At 36.5% G+C, this 18,786-nt stretch overlaps 3 protein-coding genes across 5 annotated transcripts in view; all 3 read right to left on the bottom strand.

Moving 5' to 3' along the window:
• Window positions 1-9,904, bottom strand: part of LOC146522269 (Fc receptor-like protein 5) — a 53,302-nt gene extending 43,398 nt beyond the window's left edge. Inside the window, exons 1-2 of one of the 2 annotated variants that reach the window (XM_085153697.1) lie at window positions 9,495-9,904; window positions 9,182-9,214 (exon numbers count right to left, since the gene is read on the bottom strand). In XM_085153697.1, the coding sequence (XP_085009823.1) occupies window positions 9,182-9,214; window positions 9,495-9,531 (70 nt within the window). In that variant the 5' untranslated portion in view covers window positions 9,532-9,904. Of the gene's footprint in view, window positions 1-9,181; window positions 9,295-9,494 lie in introns of those variants that run through there. The other variant, XM_085153696.1, reaches the window with a different exon arrangement.
• On the bottom strand, window positions 701-3,066 carry LOC146522270 (uncharacterized). 2 transcript variants are annotated; one of them, XM_085153734.1, is made up of 8 exons: window positions 2,859-3,066; window positions 2,309-2,419; window positions 2,192-2,207; window positions 2,011-2,102; window positions 1,833-1,883; window positions 1,689-1,745; window positions 1,512-1,574; window positions 701-1,225 (listed from the first exon to the last, which is right to left on the bottom strand). In XM_085153734.1, the coding sequence occupies exons 2-8, from the start codon at window positions 2,331-2,333 to the stop codon at window positions 1,218-1,220; spliced, it is 312 nt and encodes a 103-aa protein (XP_085009860.1). In that variant the 5' UTR covers window positions 2,334-2,419; window positions 2,859-3,066; the 3' UTR covers window positions 701-1,217. The 2 variants fall into 2 exon arrangements, with proteins under 2 accessions (XP_085009860.1, XP_085009859.1); XM_085153733.1 differs by having other exon boundaries at window positions 701-1,574.
• A 6,031-nt stretch (window positions 9,905-15,935) lies between the features above and the next one.
• LOC146522266 (basement membrane-specific heparan sulfate proteoglycan core protein-like) overlaps window positions 15,936-18,786 on the bottom strand; it is a 43,738-nt gene continuing 40,887 nt past the window's right edge. Inside the window, exons 13-20 of the mRNA XM_085153692.1 lie at window positions 18,040-18,159; window positions 17,888-17,903; window positions 17,717-17,808; window positions 17,266-17,316; window positions 17,096-17,158; window positions 16,938-16,997; window positions 16,519-16,581; window positions 15,936-16,304 (exon numbers count right to left, since the gene is read on the bottom strand). Coding sequence (XP_085009818.1) covers window positions 16,180-16,304; window positions 16,519-16,581; window positions 16,938-16,997; window positions 17,096-17,158; window positions 17,266-17,316; window positions 17,717-17,808; window positions 17,888-17,903; window positions 18,040-18,159 — 590 coding nt within the window. The 3' untranslated portion in view covers window positions 15,936-16,179. The remainder of the gene's footprint in view (window positions 16,305-16,518; window positions 16,582-16,937; window positions 16,998-17,095; window positions 17,159-17,265; window positions 17,317-17,716; window positions 17,809-17,887; window positions 17,904-18,039; window positions 18,160-18,786) is intronic.

Raw genomic sequence — 18,786 nt, 5'->3', positions numbered from 1 at the left:
AACATTGTAAAATCTGAACATTGACAATAAGTTTTTGTGCATCACAATTTGGAAACATGTATATTAACATAATTCTTCTTATTTATTGTTACTTATATGAAAAATATGCAATAAACATCTCCATACAGCAAGCTTTTGTTAAATTCCCCAATTCTTTGATCTTTGCGCTGAAGGAAGAACAACACTCGGTGTATAAATGCTCAATCAACAATCTCTTTAATCGATACAATTCTCTTTATCCCATACAACACTTTGAGCTTTACAAATGTCCAGACGGGAGATGTGGACAGGAGGGTGTCTGGCAAAATCTCGAAGTGTCTGACCGTTTCTCACATTCTTGTAGCTTCAGCCCCCCTCCAAACTAAGCATTTACATTTTTTCTCTCTCTCAGTAAGTGTAAGTTATGACCTTGGCTTCCTGTGCAGTATGTTTTGTTCTTTCTAATCAGACAAATAAGGCTATGATTCTCTGCAAACAGCATTTCTTATAAATCAGCAGTATAATGCATCATAAGACAGTGTAATATTTCATTCCTGTTTTTTCTCAGAACAAATAATCAACTAATTTTATTACATGTACATGGGGATTTTCACAGTTCAGCATCAATCATCAAAATCTGCTGGGGCAGTCCCAACAGCACACATTGACACAGAAGTCAACAACCTTTGTCTTCTCAAAACTAGGTGCCTGCTAATGTCTCCCTTTCTCGTGTCCTTGCTGCCCATTTCTTCGCACACTGTGTTCTCCTTTCTGTTGCCTCTGCTTCTCACATACACCTCTGACTTATTCTCCCAATTCTGTGTGTCTGCTCTATGTGTGAGTGTTTAGCAGCTTGACCTATGGCCTATTTAAATGAATAACGAATATAATGCTTTACTATCGTTAATACAACTAAATCCCTAATATAATCTATTCTTACACTTTAAAGATAACATGTAAAATTCAGCAGGAAGTGAGTGAACATCTTATAGAAATAAAAAAAAAGACTGAAAAAAACTCACAGAACCAAATCATGAAATTGTATCTTGATGGAAACAATGTCCCACACCATCCAACCTCCACTTATTACAACAGAAATAAACACAATAGGATTTTAATACAAAGATGAACCATATTATCAGTCTTCCAGTGTTGATATCAAACCAAGAACATGTCATTGTTTAAACTGACGTTGCTGACATTGTTCGTGAGTCTTGAGTTTTGTTGAAATAATCTTTTTATGGACCTGAAACAAAATCAGAACAAATACGACTTCAAAAGTGAAAAACAAAGAAATAATGGTGCCAAAGATGTGATGATGCTTTCTGACACGTTCATGCTTTAATCACACAGAACTGATCTCATCTATTTTATTCAGACATCACAACAGCAGCAGAACGCAACTAAAGCCAATCGTATAAAAAGTAATTCAGCTCATCAGCTCCACAAACTTTAGCAATGATGTCACACATTTAACTGCACATGTAATCTGATTACTAATGATTCAGTGTGTGTAGAGTTCACATTTGTACCTGAGGCTGATTCAGGATTCACATTATTGTAGTCAGAGCTCTCCTCTGTGCCATCATGTCTGCCTGTTGTGATGATGGATATTTGTATTTAATAACATGGAGACTGTCTTCCTCTAAAATGACACAAGTTACAAAAACACTCGACCAATTATTACATTTCATGTTTCTTGTACTCACTTCTCTTATCAAGACCGTCAAGCTGAAATCCGGATGTGACGTTGTTGTGTTCATCTGCTGAAATAATAATGAAGTTTGATCAGTCAGATCAAATATTTACATTTCTTACAGCTCTGCTATTATCAAAGTTTATACTGTTTGTACCACTTCCAGTGTTTCCAGAGCCTCTGATTGATTCATAGACTGAAAGATCACCTACAAGTCATTGAAAATAAGAAAGAAGGAAGAAAAGCATTATTTATTTTTGTTTTTGTCACTGTTCGCTGGAAAACTGAGTGTTGAAAACTGTATTAAAGACAAAAGTAATAATTTCTGGTCTCACCATGAAGAAGAGAGGAGTAAACCTGAGTTTCATTCTGGTTGGATGTTTGTTGTGAAGCAGAGCTTTGATTGGTGCTCTGAGACTGAGTGAGACTGAAAGAAATAATGAAAATTTAATGAGGAATAATTCAAAGTTAGTTTCATTTAAAGTTATATAAATGAAACTAAACTGCTGGATCAACCTGTTACAACAGGGTTCTGTAAAAAACACAAAGATTATTACATCAGTTTGTTTAAAAGTGTCACAGCATCAAAATAAATTATTTTTCCTTTAAAAAGTCAATCAGAAAATCTCTCACCCTTTATCTGTTTATAGCAACACATCAGCAGCAGCACGGCAATAATTCCACTAACAAGTCCGATGATGAACGTAACGATAAATGAACTTCTTTCACATCCAAAACCTGAAACTAGAAAATTTCAGATTTTGGATCTGAAATCTTAATATAAAGAAACAAAAACTGATGTTTACATTGAGATTTTCTGTTTCCTGTCAGAAACTGTCAGCATGACTCTGCTCTGTGGTTTGATGTTGTGACTCCTGTTCTACACTACTTGCAGTGTTACTTGTAGAGTTGCTACAGAACTAATTGTGAATTTATGTTGATTTGGAGATTTGCTGAAAGTGATTGTTTCACATTCATAATCCCACCTAGTCTCCCCTCCTTGGATCACATTCCTGACACTGATTCTCTAGACTCCACATTTTACATGACTATTCATGTTCAACCATTTCCAATAAGAACATTATTACAATGCCAAAGAGGTTACCATGAGATATAATGCTGTTTGACCTTCATAGTAATCCTCAATCATCAATCTATTCAACATTGCTGAATCTAAACTCACCAGCTGTGTTAATGTGAACTTCTTGACTGTCCTCTGTGTAGTAAACTGGGTTTCCTCTTCCTCCTCTGCACCTGTAGAGTCCTTCCTGTGAGACACTGATTTGTTCATTTGATGGGGAGACAACATCCACTGTGGTATCATCTCTGTACCAGTAGTATTTCCATCCAGATGATGATGATGGGTTCACAGAGCAGGTCAGGGTCACACTGCCCCCCTACTGGTATGATTGTTGTTGCTGCTGTCAGTGTGGCCCTGGGTTTATCTGCAGTTATAAAAAAGGAAGAAAATTATATAAATATGCAGATGATTCATTAAAAATGCATAAAAACAACCAATCATACCTAAACAGATCTGAAGATTTTCAGTCAGTGACTCTGGGTAAATGGATATGCTCTATTTATATTATTGTATTCAGCCACTTAGAGCCTGTTTGTCTGAGGTATCAAACTGTGGCATTGTTTAGACACAACATTGAAGGATGAACCAAACACTGAAGACTGGAGAATGTGATACATTAGACTCAACATAAAATATTTGTTTTCCGTCCGCCTGAGTGCTTCCTGAAAGGAAAACTTTGTAATGAGAAAGATTACTGTGGTAATGTGTCTGTAATGAACTGAGGCCATTTTCTGCTCTTTGGTTCGGCTTCTATGACCTGCATCCACATGTAAGACGTGCATTAGAAGGCTTTTATTTATATTTCACAGAGAATCCATCCTCTGTTATTTGGTTTTGTCATTATTTTTTATACCCAAGTCATACATATCTATATAGTTATTTTGTGTATTTATTTATTTTATATTTGAAAGCTTTCATTTTCTTTGTGACCTTCCCACACGTGTCACTTCCTGTAGTTTTGAAGGAGGTCCTGCTGGGGAGAGATGAGATTATGCTAATGATCCTGTTACAGAGAGGTTAAGCACAGTAAAAGTGCTAAAATGGTTCAAATCTTGGTTGGTGTATTCACAGACACTGTTTCTTTTAAAGCTGTGCCTGTAGAAGCCCAATCACATAAAGTTGCTGAACTGAATTATTTTTATTTAAACAGTGTTGGAGAATAAACTCAGCAGGCAAAGCAACAGCTGACTCATCTCCTCATTGACACAACACAATTTGCAGCAACAGTGTGAGGCCAGACCAGCTACACACAGTAAAATTAAATGGCTTCTTTCTTTGGCCTTGATCCGCCAAATTTCATAAACTGTGTCCTGGTGGTTTTAATGTGACCTCACTGAAAGACAAAAAGACTGAAGAACTGCTGGTATCACTGCTGTGATTGTGCTTTCTGCTCTCAGTGTGGCTCTGACTCTGACTGGCACCAAACACAAGTTTATAATGTGACACAGGCGATCTGTCTTACCTCAAAACTACACAACAGACGTACCTGATTTGTTATTTTTTCCTTAAAACTGTCATCTCTTTACATTCCCTTTTAAATAAATCATTGTAGAGTCACAGTGCACTCAGCTGTGTGTCTGTTTGCACAGTGAGTTTCTTGGAGGGTCTGAATTGTTTCTTGATGTTGAGTTTAAAACACAAAACAGGAAACTTCAGTTTGAATCGTAAACCAACTTAAATGAAACTGTCAGTCTGAAGGCATCACTCCATCCTGTTAAGAGATAGTCACTGCGACCCCGACATCTGTAGTCTCCACTGTGGGACACTGAAACTCTGCTGATCCTGTATTCACTGAATGTTGGAGGGCTGTTTGTGTTGGGTGCTGTCCATTCATATTTCCACACCTTTCCTTCACCTCCCTGAATCTCACATCTGAGAGTGATTGTCTCACCAGTGAATATCTGAGACCAGCTTTCCTGCAGCTTCACATCGATCCTGTTGGAAACTTTCCACAGCAAAATTCCTCAATTAGGACACAAAAGGAATGAATAAACATTTTATAATCCCTGTGGCTGAAACTCCTCCTGCTGGCTGATCTAAGAAAAGGCTGATTAACCAGAGTGAGAAGTTTGCAGTTTGAAATCCTAACAGAATAAAAACAGGTGCAGAAATCTGGAATGAATGTTTTATGTTCTCCTTTCTGTTCAGATCAATAATTTTAAAACAGCTGAAGTCATTTCAAACATTTATCCTCTGAGACATATATATATAAAAGGATGGAGTGGTTTCAAGTAAAAAGGAAAAGTGAGCAAACACTGCATCATCAAAAACATTATTCACTGTTATTTCCATCTACATATAAAATAATATTGAGCTATTTAATTGAATGTTTGGGTCAATTATTAACACTTTTTTAATTTGTGTGTGTATTTAGTATCAGAATTTAACACCAAAGGGCCGTAGTCCGTGACAAACATGACAAATCTCTGTTTGTATTTTTATTCAAGAACCATTATATCATTAAAAATTCAGCTGAGTGGGTGAACAGTACGGCCAGGTTCAAGTCCCAGCTGCACCCCTACATTGTCTCTATCCAATAAAAGATAAAAGGCCTAAAAAATCCTCTTTAAAAAATTAGGAGACATGGCTCACACATTTATTCACACACATGTAATTATTGCTTCATAGGTCATGATGATGTCGATGGCTGTAGCCGTGTTTCTAGGTCACATGTCTACAGAGCCACAAACAACCAGTACAGAGGTCTGATCGCCCAGTCAGTGACTGTACAGAAAATGTGCTGCTCACATCTGCAGCTCATACCTCAGCATAGCAAACCATTTTGTTTCAGTCATTAAATATTAAACTATTATTATTGTTATAATTGTCTCATTGTTTGTCTCTCACAGAAAAAGATGTTTGATGGTCCCAGAACATGAAGTTCTTTACACCCTCGCTGTGTTTCACCCTCTTCACTGATCCTCAGTCAGTCCTGTTAATAATCACGTGAGAATCACAGGCCCAGAGAAATCTTTAGTAAACTATCTCTTATCTCTGAGCTGACTCTTCAGAGTATCTTCAGAATAATTCAAAAATGTTTGTATGACAGCTCCACAGCCATTGGTCAGGATGGCCTCTAAAATGAGCCAATCACATAGAGCGACGTCACTCTGTCCTAAAACTATAACTGATAACAACAACTGGTGTCATGGTCTGTGTGCAAAATGCAGACTCAACACAGAAGCAAAACTTGAACTAAAAATAGCAGCTTTGTTGCTGGACACAAAAGAAAGAACTAAACTGGAAAACAAAAATAGCAGCTCTGCCTTGTAGCCAATAAAAATAAACTTGACAGGCTTGTAGGCAGAACACACAGACATGGAGGAGGGAGATCAAACATTGAAAAAGAGAAACACAGGGCTTAAATACACTGAGGGATAATGAAGGGAATGAGACACAGTAGGAGAGCACAGCTGGGAGTAATAGACTATGTGCACATTAGCATATGCTACTTCCGGTGGGGAAACTCCTGTAGGGCGCTCCGTTTCCGGTGTTATATTCGCTCCTTGTTTACTGCCGCTTTTTCCAAAACAAGTGAACCAAATTGATGAATCGAGGTGAGATTTACATTTCTTGAGATGTCTTGGGCATTTACAGAATATATAAGTAGATGCTGTTCATAGACCTGTCGATATTTTTCCCCCGTGCCTCAGAGCAGAACAGAGAAAGGATTTAAATTCTATATTTCTCAGTATTTGTAAACAGCTGTCCCTCGTTTATCGCGGGTGTTATGTTCTAAAAATAACCAGTGATAGGTGAAATCAAGTAGCCAATTTTATTTTTTGACAGTGGTAAACGTTTCGTCGACATTGTTGTGTTTGTTGGGGAAAAAGCAGTGTGACTGCACTTCAGAGTCACACTGCTAGCGATCGATGCAGCGATTCTGTACTGTACAGGAGAGACGTCACGGAGGAGATCGTCTGCAGCGATCAGGACGCAGGACACAATGTGATGTAAAAAAAAAAAAGCATGCAAACTTGCACTAAAAAATCTGCGAAACAGCGAGGTGAAAGGTGAACCGCCTTATTAGCGAGGGACCGCTGTAATTTTGAAGGTAAGTCACAACATACCCTTCGTAAATACTAATGTATAGAAACCCTTACCAGCAATCATTCATTTCTTGTGTGGCTTTTTTCACGATTTGTTAACATGCTGTGTAGGTGTGTACTTGACTAGCTGATATCGACATAACGGGAAACATCTGGTTTGACTATTCTTCACCTGTAGTTTGAATGCTGAACATTTGCCTGTTTAAATCATAAGACCAGTCACTATACAGAGATGTGCTTCTGAATGTGGACGATGTGTCTTCTGCTGCAGTTCTGCTTGTGTTGAGTGATGTAAACAACTGATCGATCGAAACTCTTTAAACGTCAAAGTTGATCATTAGATTTTTTATGACACACAGTGGTGAGTGTTCCCACCTTCTGCTCTTTGTAACTTAACGCGATCTTTCAGTTTTTGTGTTTTGGACATGATTTTGGAGTATAGCTTCGCAGTAGCGATTGACCGCAAAGTAAAGCTACCGGAAATGTACAACCCCACATCCAGTCTCAAACCAGGAAGTTAGCATTTTCTCGTGCACAGGATCAATTAGGCAGGACGAGACAAGGGAAACAAAACTAGAAACACTGACATGAGACGCAGACCTTCAAAGTAAAACAGGAAACACACCGACTGAACTCTAGACATGTAAACTTAACAGAGACTGTGAGACAGAACATAGAGACCTAAAACGTGGGACAGAAAGGCACAGAGTTAACACAACATGAACACATAAAACAAAACCTAAGAACTAAAACTGTAACAGCCATAACTGAGCCTGGGGTAATAATAATAATAACTGCAATAATCAAAACAGCAAAGGACTCAGAACATAAAACATATTATAAAATACCAAAACACACGAGACTCAAAATGCTGAACCGTGACAACTGGAGCATCAGGGGCCAAATCACAAAACACATTTATGAATGACTGAGCCATGCATTTAATTTCTGACTGATTAACATATTATCATTAAAAATAAAAACATTACTATCAAATATTATAACCCCATTATTGTTTATTATTTATTAACTTTATAACACTTTATATATTCAGAAATAACTTGGCAGGTTGGGGCCATCAATCCCTTTGTGACATAATTTTATGTCATAATATTATCCCCCTCTGATCTCCAAACTTTGGGGAATCTATGTTGTTTTATTTCTTATGACATTTTTAAACTCACCAGTTTCCTGAATGATGACTGGATCACTTTCTACTGTGATTGAATTTGTCCCTTTTATACGTCCTCTGCAGTTGTAGATGCCGCCTTTAGAGATCACAAGTTCTCTCTTTGATTCACCAGCTACTGAGGTCTTCTGGTTAGAGTAAAAACTGGGTTCTCTGAACCAGTCATATTCAAAGTCAGCAGAGTACTTCACATCACAGGTCAGTGTCACACTGCCCCCTGCTGGTATGGTTAATCTGTCTGCTGTCAGAGTGGCCTTCACTCCAAGTTCTGTAATTTAGAAAAATATCAAAAGAATAAAATTGTTGCTCTGAATGTTTGAAGCAAACTTAAATAATGTGAATCATCTTTTGCAGCCACACAATTCGACACAGTGAACATCTACAGAGACTTTGGAGTGACGTGTTAAACAGCTTCTACTCAAAACACCAAATGAGGGATGAAGGTAACAAACTCTGTGCTGAACTCAGAGCAGCATTTGGTTACCATGTTCATGTTGGTTTTTCCTTTAATTTGTCATCTGTGTGGCGCTTTTGATAATTAGCATTTTTATAGCTCCAAGAGGTAATACAATACAATACAATACAGTTCTATTTATATTGCACATTTAAAAACCCGAAGGCACACCAAAGTGCTTCACAGTAATATGGAGAATCAGCATAAGTCAATAACAGGGTACAGATTGGGCACTAGCACAGACAGAATAGAGGCACTAACAGACCAGAGGGGTTAGATAAATACAAAATCCACTAAAAAGACAAAAACAGCAATAAAATTAATAATAAAATAATAAATTTAATAAAATTTAATAAAAAATTTATAATCCAAAAATTAATCCAAAAAATCCCACTGTATGAAACAACATACGTGCCAACAGCAAAACTCAGTGAGATAATCTGCACTACACACACTGCTGATATTTTCAGATCAGATAAACATGAAAAGAAAATCCACATGTATGAAGCCACAGCTCCTCAGTAAGTATACATTTTGTATCGTGGGTGTGTGTTTGAGTGCTCACACAGTTAACATGGTTATATTAACATTTTAACCAATAACCTCAATGAAATGTTTGGTTTATAATACAAAATATAACACAGAGGACGTCATTTAGAGCAACACAGGAGAAGCTAAATACTAGTTAAGATCAACACGTATGATATAAATGGAAGAAAAAACAGTTTCTCACCTTCAGTGTTTCCATGTCTGACTGTACTGAGCACTAAAATAATGAATGAAACATCATCAGACATTATACAACTGACAAAATCACAATAAATATATAAACTGAGGCTTTTTAAATCTTCACATGGCACAGTTATCATCAAATTTATGTGTTTCTTTTAGCTGTGAAACAGGCTGGAATGAAAAAAAAACTAGTCTGCTGTGTTGAAGCTGTCAGGTAAACAGGTTAAAGCAGTGATACACTGTAATTGTCACCAGTGAGAAACATTTTCCTTCATCACTGCCATTCAAACAGTAAAGGTGTGTATTGTACTCACAGAATAACCCCAGCAAACAGAGCAAAGAGTGCCCCATCCTCACGTCCAGCCCTGCACGCTGATCTGCTTCTAATCTCAAAGTGTTCGACTTTGCATTGATAATAAATGCAGAACAAAGAGAAGCTGCACTTAATGTAGATAAGATCAAAGGTTATATTCAGCTCCTCTTTCTATCACCTCTCTGTGCTTCCTTCCCTTTTATAGAAAGCTCAAACAGCTCCTGTAGCTTTGACCACAGCAGTCGTGTGACATGTTCACATTTCCTGTCCACTGCAAACATTTAAGTTTCTTTCCTGTTTTGCGTTCCTACTTTTCTCTATGATATACAAAGGTGCTCTGTTGCTTAGTTACTGACACACTTTGCAGGTCCTAGTTTTATCTTTGTTGTCGTGTCCTGCCTCCACGCTTCAGTATCACAACTACAGACTCACTGAACTGTCTGACTGAATGTGAACAAATTTATCTTTGTCTCCTCTGACAGAAGAATATTCGACCAACATTCATCAAGTTTCTTTTCATCTTCTTTAGCAAAGTTTGTTGCTTGGCCTTTTCTGCTCACGTTAAAGAACCTGATGTATGCAGACACACATGCAGTGCACAGATTAACCAGCGGGGATCAGTAATTCATGCAGAGCCCTCAGCTGAGACATCCAACATGGCTGACATCAGTCAATGAGCCTTCAACGATTTCTCAAAGATATTTTTACCAGTTTTCTAAAAGATTTGTGAACATTTTGAAAGGAAACTCAAAGTTTAATGTGTTTAAAAAAACTTTATGTTTTTATTTGAAGATAAACTGAGCAACAAATGATGCAGATGCAGCTAAAAAAGATTTTTTCCACCTCATGTGAAAAAATCTTTTTTTTTCAGAAGGTTCAAAAACGCACCAGCTTATAAAAAATTTATGATTCAGGCTTTAGAGGGTTAATATCTGAGCTTCAAATAAACAAATAAACAGAGGTCTGATATCAGGACTGTAATAAAATAATTATTAGATTTTTGCCTTTTTTCATTGATGTTTCCACAGTCTGTCACAGCTCCACAGCTCTTCCTTCTCAGTGGGATGTGTTAGTCATCTTCCTCACCTGCTCCAGTCAGCTCAGGTTGGCACATTTGTTCTCCATCCTCAAATAGCTGCACATAAAAGGACCGACTGTTCATCCACTCACTGCCACACAGTTACAGCACACAGAGGAAACTAGTCCGACTGCAGAGAATCACCCTTGTAGTTTATCCACTTAATCCAGTCTTTTTCTGTCTCTGATCTTCTCCAGTGTTCAACCTGCAAACCTTCAGTTGTGCAAACACACACCTGCAGTGGAAAACACACCTGCCTGTTCACTCTCTACTCATCTGAGCTTTGTGTGATTACATTTAGAGAAAGTTGGCCCTGTTTTAACATCTTGTTTTAGATTTTAGATTCTTATGGTTTTCTTTTTCAGATAATAATAATAAATATTACCTATTAACAGTAAATTAACAATTAAGGCAATTTACACACCGAGATTTTATTATGTTATTTATAGTAAAATGAAGATCAGTAAACACTTTCTCATGTTTTAAGGAGTGTAAAAAAAAAAAAACCAGAACGTCTAAAACTCTGAGCTCTGTATTCTGCCTGTTTAACGTCTCACAGTCTCCTCATCATCTGTCTGTGCTGTCAGCTATCAGGGCTAAAGCATGTGACCTGGAAGGCAGCTCATATTTAGCTTCAATTGTTCTTCCTCATTTTAGTTCTGCAAGCTGATGGAAATAATGTAGTCACTGTAATGTTTAAGTGCAGAGATGGTGCAGATAAGCCTGCAGCTACGAGGCCACCAACAGTTACAGAAATATTCACACAGTAAAGTAAACTTTTCTTAAAGTGCAAACACTGAACAAAAACATGAAGAAATTTCATTTTGTTTTCAGTTATTAGCTTTGAATAAATTAACTTTGGTGCAAATAATAGTTTGATTTAAAAAATGATGAAGACGTTTACAAAATAATCTTTTACTTTAGCGAGACATGATTTTATGTAGATAAATGAATATTTGATGATCAGTACTGTTATTCCAGTACAGGCACATCATGTAAACATGTGTCATGCACACTAGAGGTGGGAATCACCATACATCCCACGATGCGATATTATTGCAATTTTTTAAAATATTTTGCGATATTCAGATTCGGTACATAAAGGTAAACTTTATCAATATTCATTTTATCTAATATCAAAGTCTCACACTCAGTCTTTCTCTCATTTCAGTTTTATTGTTGACAAACTGAACGGTTTGTATTACAGTCTAGTCCAACTTAACTGAACGCAACCATCTGGTACAATTACAGCTATTCTGAACTATGCAGTTTATGAAAACTATGCAGCCCATTCAGAAACTGAAGAATTTGAAAGTAAATTAAAACAAAATATAATTTTACATTAAATAAAAAAGTTTTAAACTTAATTAAAATAAAACATGTCTTAAATTAAAATAAGTGAACTGTCATGTTTATTGCTGCCATAAAAAAGTTAAACACATTTGGACAGTGAAGGAATGTCTTGCTCAGAAAAAGGATCAACATGCTCTGAAGTCAGAGCACAAAAACCTTTTTGTAACAAAATATCGATTTCTGCTGTCCCTGTATCGATACATTATTAGCAAACAAAATATCACGATACTACACAGTATTGATTTTTTCCCCCACCCCTAATGCACACAGAGGTCAAAGTGAAATTCATACTGTGCTCTTTGTCTGAATTCCTTGTTAACTCTTTGCTGTGAGCTGATAACATAAAACTAAACATCAGCTACACTGAAGACTTGAGGCTGAAACCACAGGCTGCATTTCCTCTGTTCATGGTGACCCAACCAGAAAACATGAGGCCTGTCAGTGGATAAAAATAAGCCTGTGGCAGAAAAGATGGTGACCACCAACAGTCTTTCACACACATGTAAGCTGCTCAGAAGAGTAAAGACGTTATTCTTTGCAGATTGATCTTGTGATACTGTTTGATATTGATTCTTGAATAAAACATAATGAATGCATTTCTTTGCAGATCTGAATTTATTTGAAATTTCTTTCAGTTTTTTAAAAGTTTTACATCCGTCAGAAATATACAACATTTTCCATTTGCAAAAACTTCAAGAGATTTATTCAAAAACACAAACACAGGTCAAAAATAACCTGCACTGCTGAACAGCTTTAAATGTTAGCAAATCTTTAACTGAGATTGTTGAGTTTGACTTTATGCTGTGTATTCAGACACATGATGGCAGTGCTGAGAAGTAAAACAGAAAGACTGTAACAACAGCACAATAATCACACACTCAGAGTAAATGCATAAAACAACAACAACAAAAATCGCTTTCAGCTGTGATTCAGTCATTCAATTTATTTCAAAAACTTTAATGAACTGAATTATTGCTGATCAAATAAACAAAAATATACTAATACAATAATCAAAAACACAGGAGCACCGAGGCCTCGATCCTGTAGGATAATATTTTAACTGGTAATTTAAAGATCAATTTAAATTAATCTAATTTAAAGGCTTAAAGAAAGATAACTTAAAAAACATTCAGTCTATACCTTGAATCTCTGCTAAAGGGCAGTATGCTCACTTATATGGCGACACGATCTCCTCAGCACACTCTGTTCACACTCCAAAACTTTACAGCATCCCAAAAACACCACAGTCCACAGCCTCACATCAGAACAAAGGAGAGAAGAAGAAGAGCACCTGCTGCTACTTCCTTTTTCATACCCTCCGGGTCCTAAAGCCATTACACTAATCACAGTAATAATAATGAGCAATAACACTATTAACATTTCAAACACTTTAACAACCTGAATTATTGCTGGTCAAATAAAATAAAAATACAATAATAACAGTAAGTTATGAAGAGCTGTAAGAAGTAGGGGTGGGTTTTTATAATCGATTTATCGATTAAAATCGATTCTGGCTTGGATTACGTAAAATCGATTCATTAAAATCCTGAATCGATTTTTTAATATAAATTTATTTTGCCCGAAATGCCAGAATCTCTGGTGAAATCTCACAAAATTTCAACAACCACCAAACAGCTAAGACAGTAAATGAGAGCAGGAACACGGATTCTGCACAAAGACTTAAACACACAGCGCAGCCCGCGGATCAGAATCAGTGAGATGTCGCCTTTCTCACAGTCGGGGCTGAAAGCCGACAGCGCGCTGATTCTGATCTGTCGGCGGTCCGCGCTTTGTGTTCACGCCCTTTATGCGCTGATTCTAAAGCTGTTAGTTTTATCTCTCTCCAAACAATATTGACCGAACCAGCAGCAAAAGAAGATCCAAACTAGGCTTCACATAAACAACGTCATGAATTCACTCTGACTTTTATTGTTTTGCTTCGACCACGATGCACAGCTCTCTCTCTCATGCTCGCTCTCTTGCGCGCTCTCTCTCCCTCTCTCTCCCTCTCTCTCTCTCTGTACTGTTTTCTGCATTATTCGCTTGCTTGTTACGCACAAGTCTACCGTTGTTTACAGCGCTGTCGGCCGACGGTTTTTTTTTTTTTCGTTTTATATACTTCCGAAAATAAAACCTAATTTCTGCCGTTCAATACTGAACAAATTTAAACTTTTTAAAATTATGCAAAACGCTCAGCCTTGTCTCTAATAAAACCGCTGTAACTTCAGAGGTAATGTTCATGTGTTGATTAATGGTTTTCTTTCGTTTTTGATCTACTGCAGAAAATTTTTATAAAATCCCAGAACAGGAAAATCACCTTCATGTTTTTCTGTGTTTTATCTTCAGCTACTTTGACACAAAGGCCTCTGCTGTGATGCTCACACCTTTGATAAAGTCTTGGTGTGTCAGCTTCCTTTTTATAGATACAAAAATATGTAAATGTACTGATCTGAATTATAATATTTCTGACTGTCAAAATTTCCCAGATTCAAATCAAAGTGAATCGAATCGAATCGACTTAAATCGAATCGAATCGAATTAAATCGAATCGTGGATCGAATCGATTCGGGACCCTGTGAATCGGAATTGAATCGATTCTAGAAATCAGTGACAATACCCAGGCCTAGTAAGAAGCTCACTTCTTTTTCATTAGTAGCTGAGAACCAGTATAAAGTTGTATTACTGCCACCTACACAGCTGTGATGGTAACAGCAGACTCCAAACACTGTTTGTCTTTCAGCCTCAGAGGCTGTGCAGAATTTCTCTCACACCACCATTTATTAACCCTGCAATAAAACCTCTAAACTTCCTGCTTCTGTATCTTAATTCACAGATTTCTCCAGCTCCCCTGTATCCACTTACTTTAACATTTACCATTTAATTAAATCAGGGAACACAGGACTGCATGACATTTTATTAGAAACTAAAATCATATAAAGTCAACAAAATAGTTACAAATGGTAACAGGACAAAATAAAAATTCACCAGTGTAGCTGTAGTTGCTCTCCCACTTTATAGGACAAAGACATGATTGATAGTGAAGAGGGAAACCCATCTACAGCACAGCTGAGCTATTAGAGCACGGTGACCAACTGTCCTCTTTTTGGCACTTGTTGACTTGTAAAAGCCTATATGACATTTTTTATTTCACCATTCATTAACTGCACAAGATGTTATTGTTTAAATATGTATTCTTCATATAAACAGTATTATAAAGGTTCTTCATGACTGGCACAAGTGTCCTCTTTTTTGGAAATCAAATAATGGTCATCCTGTATTAGAGGATATGATCAGCACTGTTTATCACCGTCATGCTGATTTTGCAGAAAAATGCCAACCAGGCTCAACCCAGCTGGTTAAGTTTACACCTGACTGACCTTTGCCTCCTCCTTACTGTGACTAAACAATCAGACTCTGCAGGGTCAGACAGATGTTTTGTTTCTGTCTTGGTTTCGATAGAACCATCTGGATTTTTAGCTCTGATGTTTGTGCCGTATTAATGAATTATAATACTGCTACTTATCTGAGTCATGTTGACCATGACTGATGCAGAGCTTTAATTCTCTGTGATATTCTGTCTCCATGCAATCTTCCATATGAGATTTATCACATGTACAAGTTATCTTTTCATTTAACTATCAGCACATAAAGAGATTATCTGATTAGTTTGTGGAAAATTTCATACAGGAAACAAAAAATCAAACATAAACATAAAATGTTTAAATGTAAAAAGATTTTATTTCTACCTTATGACTAAAAGATGCAAAAATCAGAAACACAAAAATATACATGAAATACATTCAAATGTATTCACTGCCTATGATATAATTCTTATTTATATAATTTAAACAAATACAGTTAAAGTATTTGTTGGTGCCCATATCAGTATTTACACTGCAAACACTGACTGTAAATTGTGCTGTCAGATACTAAACATCACATATTTCTCACTGCTGTTGGAACATGTTATATATATTCAAGGTTTATTTCTTTTATAAAAGTAACCGAAGATAAGGAGCATGAATATTGAATATGAATACACCTCCATTTGGTTTATACTAAAAAAGAGTAATATGTCTATATGATGATTTAATATTGTAACTGTACATAAAGCTGAGCATGTCTGATATTTGTGGAGCAGAGGAGCAAGAGTGGCTTCATAAAAAGCTTCTTCTTGGCTTTGCTGCTACAGCTCTCCTCACTGACCTGTAAGACAAGCACAAAAAGACAAAGTGATTTCCAACATGTAAAGATATTATGAGCTGAAGACATTTAATAATGTGAAGAATAAATCAGCCTGCATGGCAGCAGAATTACTGAGAGAGCTTCCTGATGTGACTTCAGAATAAACTGCTGCATCAGCTGCAGGACTTGATTTTCCTGTGAATGAAGAGAAGATCATTGAAAACAATAATATCATTAACCAGGAGGAAACTTGATGTCTCCACTAATGTAAAGATAAAAGAGAAGATTTTAAATAGCTGATGAATTGTGAATACATAAATATAAATATTAAAATTAACAGATTTACATTTTAGGAGCAGATAAACATGTTGAACAATATTCAGTGGAGATGATGGCAGACTTTGCTCACCTTTGTTTTTCTTGGCTTTTTCTTTTTTGGGCTGTTTGACCTCAGCATACATCAGACTGTCCTCTAAAAGAGACGTCAGAGCTCAGGACACATTTGTTCAGCACAGATATGATGACAAGAACATTACTACAGAGTAAAAACATGAGAGAAACTATTTATTTTGGGGACATATAGATGGACAATACCATACTGTACAATAACAATATCATTCTGTATATGAAGCAGACAAACTTACACTAAACTCTGAACGGCCCTCGATGTGTATAAGATTCAACTCTGCTGATGTGTAGTGGTCGTATGTAGTAGCTAAGCTTGGTCAGTGAATAACTAAACTCCATGTTGACCTATAATTACCTGCAATATAATGATGTGATGACACATTCAAGTACAAACACTGAATGACACTGTTGTGACTGTACCTGCAGCTCCCGTCTTCACCTCAGAGTAAACAGCACTCTGCTCTGGTTTATGATGCTTCTCTGTGAAGATGATCAGATTAATGAAAATAATTAAAACATTTTAAACACTTTAAAAACTTCCCAGGCTTTTTTCTACACTGAGTGTTTTGTGTACTCACTCTTCTTTCCAAAGTTTTGAAGTGTAATAAGAGAGTATGTGACATCTTGGGGTTCATCTGCACCTGAAATATAAAAATGTTTGTAAACACATCAAATGCAGTTTGTTTCCTTAAATCAGAAGCTTCTTGCATCTCTAGCTGCTCTGAGCTTTTCTAAATATGAACTGTACCAGTTCCAGTGTCTTCCACTTGTGTGATGGATTCATAGAGGTTAGCATCACCTTCATGAAAAGAAACCAGAGTCAGAGTTTCATTTTAATGTCATCAGTCAAAGAAAGATTTTCATTAGTTGTGTTTAAGTCAAAACCAGGACTATCAGATATTTTCAGACCATGAACCCATCATGGTGTTACTGTTTGTGTTGTTCTGATATGAAACAATAACATTTGTGGATTCTTTCAGTCGAGTTAAAGATTCAATCAGGTTGTAAAATCCTGTTTGTTTCTGATCTTTTGTGCGTGTAGTCAGTTGGTTATTTGGATGTTTGTCCAACTGGATTTTGATAAATGTTCTTTGAAAAACTGCTGAGCACAAACTGAACCTAAGAAATGTTCCTGTTAATGGAGACTGAATGAAAAGTCAATATTAATAATGATAATAAAGATCGGTTTAAGTGCTGACCAGGATGAAGAGAGTTGTATTCATGAGTTTCATTCTGGTTGACTCCATGATTCGTGGAGGAGCCCGGACTGTGACTCTCAGACTGGATCGACCTAAAACATGAAATAAACACAATAAACTCAAAAGTAACTGATGTTTGTTTAAAATAATAATAAAAAGTATTTTACCAACCTGGTGAAGCAGGAATCTGTGAAAGAGACGAATGTTATTACACATGTTTGTGATGTGAATTGTTCGATCAGAATACATGTATATGTGTGAATAATTAAAGTGTATTTAGTAAATAAACTCTCTAATACAGCATGAAAAGAAGAGGCTCTTACACTTGGACTGTCTGCAGCGATACAACAAGAGCAGGAGAATAATAATGAGAGAGACTCCACAAACCAGTCCAACAATCAACCACACAGGAGATGAAGAGCTGTCAGCTCCTGACACAGTTACTGTGACAACAAACAATAAAGCTTAATTATATTTTATATTTCATGACGTGCTTTTATAAAATATTATCATGAAAAAGATACAGTTCATCTATTTTCATTGACTAGAAATCACTTTGAATCCACTCCTGCTGTGTTTAAATGACTTGACTTCCCACAATAAACACATCAACACAATCCAGTCTCTTATAATTTCCTCTTAAAATGTTGACTTCAGTAAATCTGCTTTACAAACTTTTACTATATAAATATGTCAAACAGTCAAATCTTAATATAAAGAAACAAAAACTGATGTTTACATTGAGATTTTCTGTTTTCTGTCAGAAACTGTCAGCATGACTCTGCTCTGTGGTTTCATGTTGTGACTCCTGTTCTACACTACTTGCAGTGTTACTTGTAGAATTGTTACAGAACTAATTGTGAATTTATGTTGATTTGGAGATTTGCTGAAAGTGGTTGTTTCACATTCATAATCCCACCTAGTCTCCCCTCCTTGGATCACATTCCTGACACTGATTCTCTAGACTCCACATTTTTCATGTTCAACCATCTCCAATAAGCGCATTATTACCAAAGAGGTTAAATATACTGCTTTTTGACCTTCTCAATAATCCTCTATCATCAATTCAT

Source organism: Neolamprologus multifasciatus, chromosome 3 (assembly GCF_963576455.1).
Source record: "Neolamprologus multifasciatus chromosome 3, fNeoMul1.2, whole genome shotgun sequence".
Lineage (NCBI taxonomy): Eukaryota > Metazoa > Chordata > Actinopteri > Cichliformes > Cichlidae > Neolamprologus > Neolamprologus multifasciatus.
The sequence above is the reverse complement of the archived record's forward strand: the minus strand, read 5'-3'. Positions and strand labels throughout refer to the sequence as shown.

Coding starts and splice junctions, on each gene's coding strand:
- LOC146522270 (XM_085153733.1), bottom strand. CDS start 2,333: ATGTGTTGCTATAAACAGATAAAGG. Junction 1,746..1,832: donor CTCTGGAAACACTGGAAGTG/GTACAAACAGTA, acceptor TTATTATTTCAG/CAGATGAACACAACAACGTC. Junction 1,575..1,688: donor TGACGGTCTTGATAAGAGAA/GTGAGTACAAGA, acceptor TCATCACAACAG/GCAGACATGATGGCACAGAG.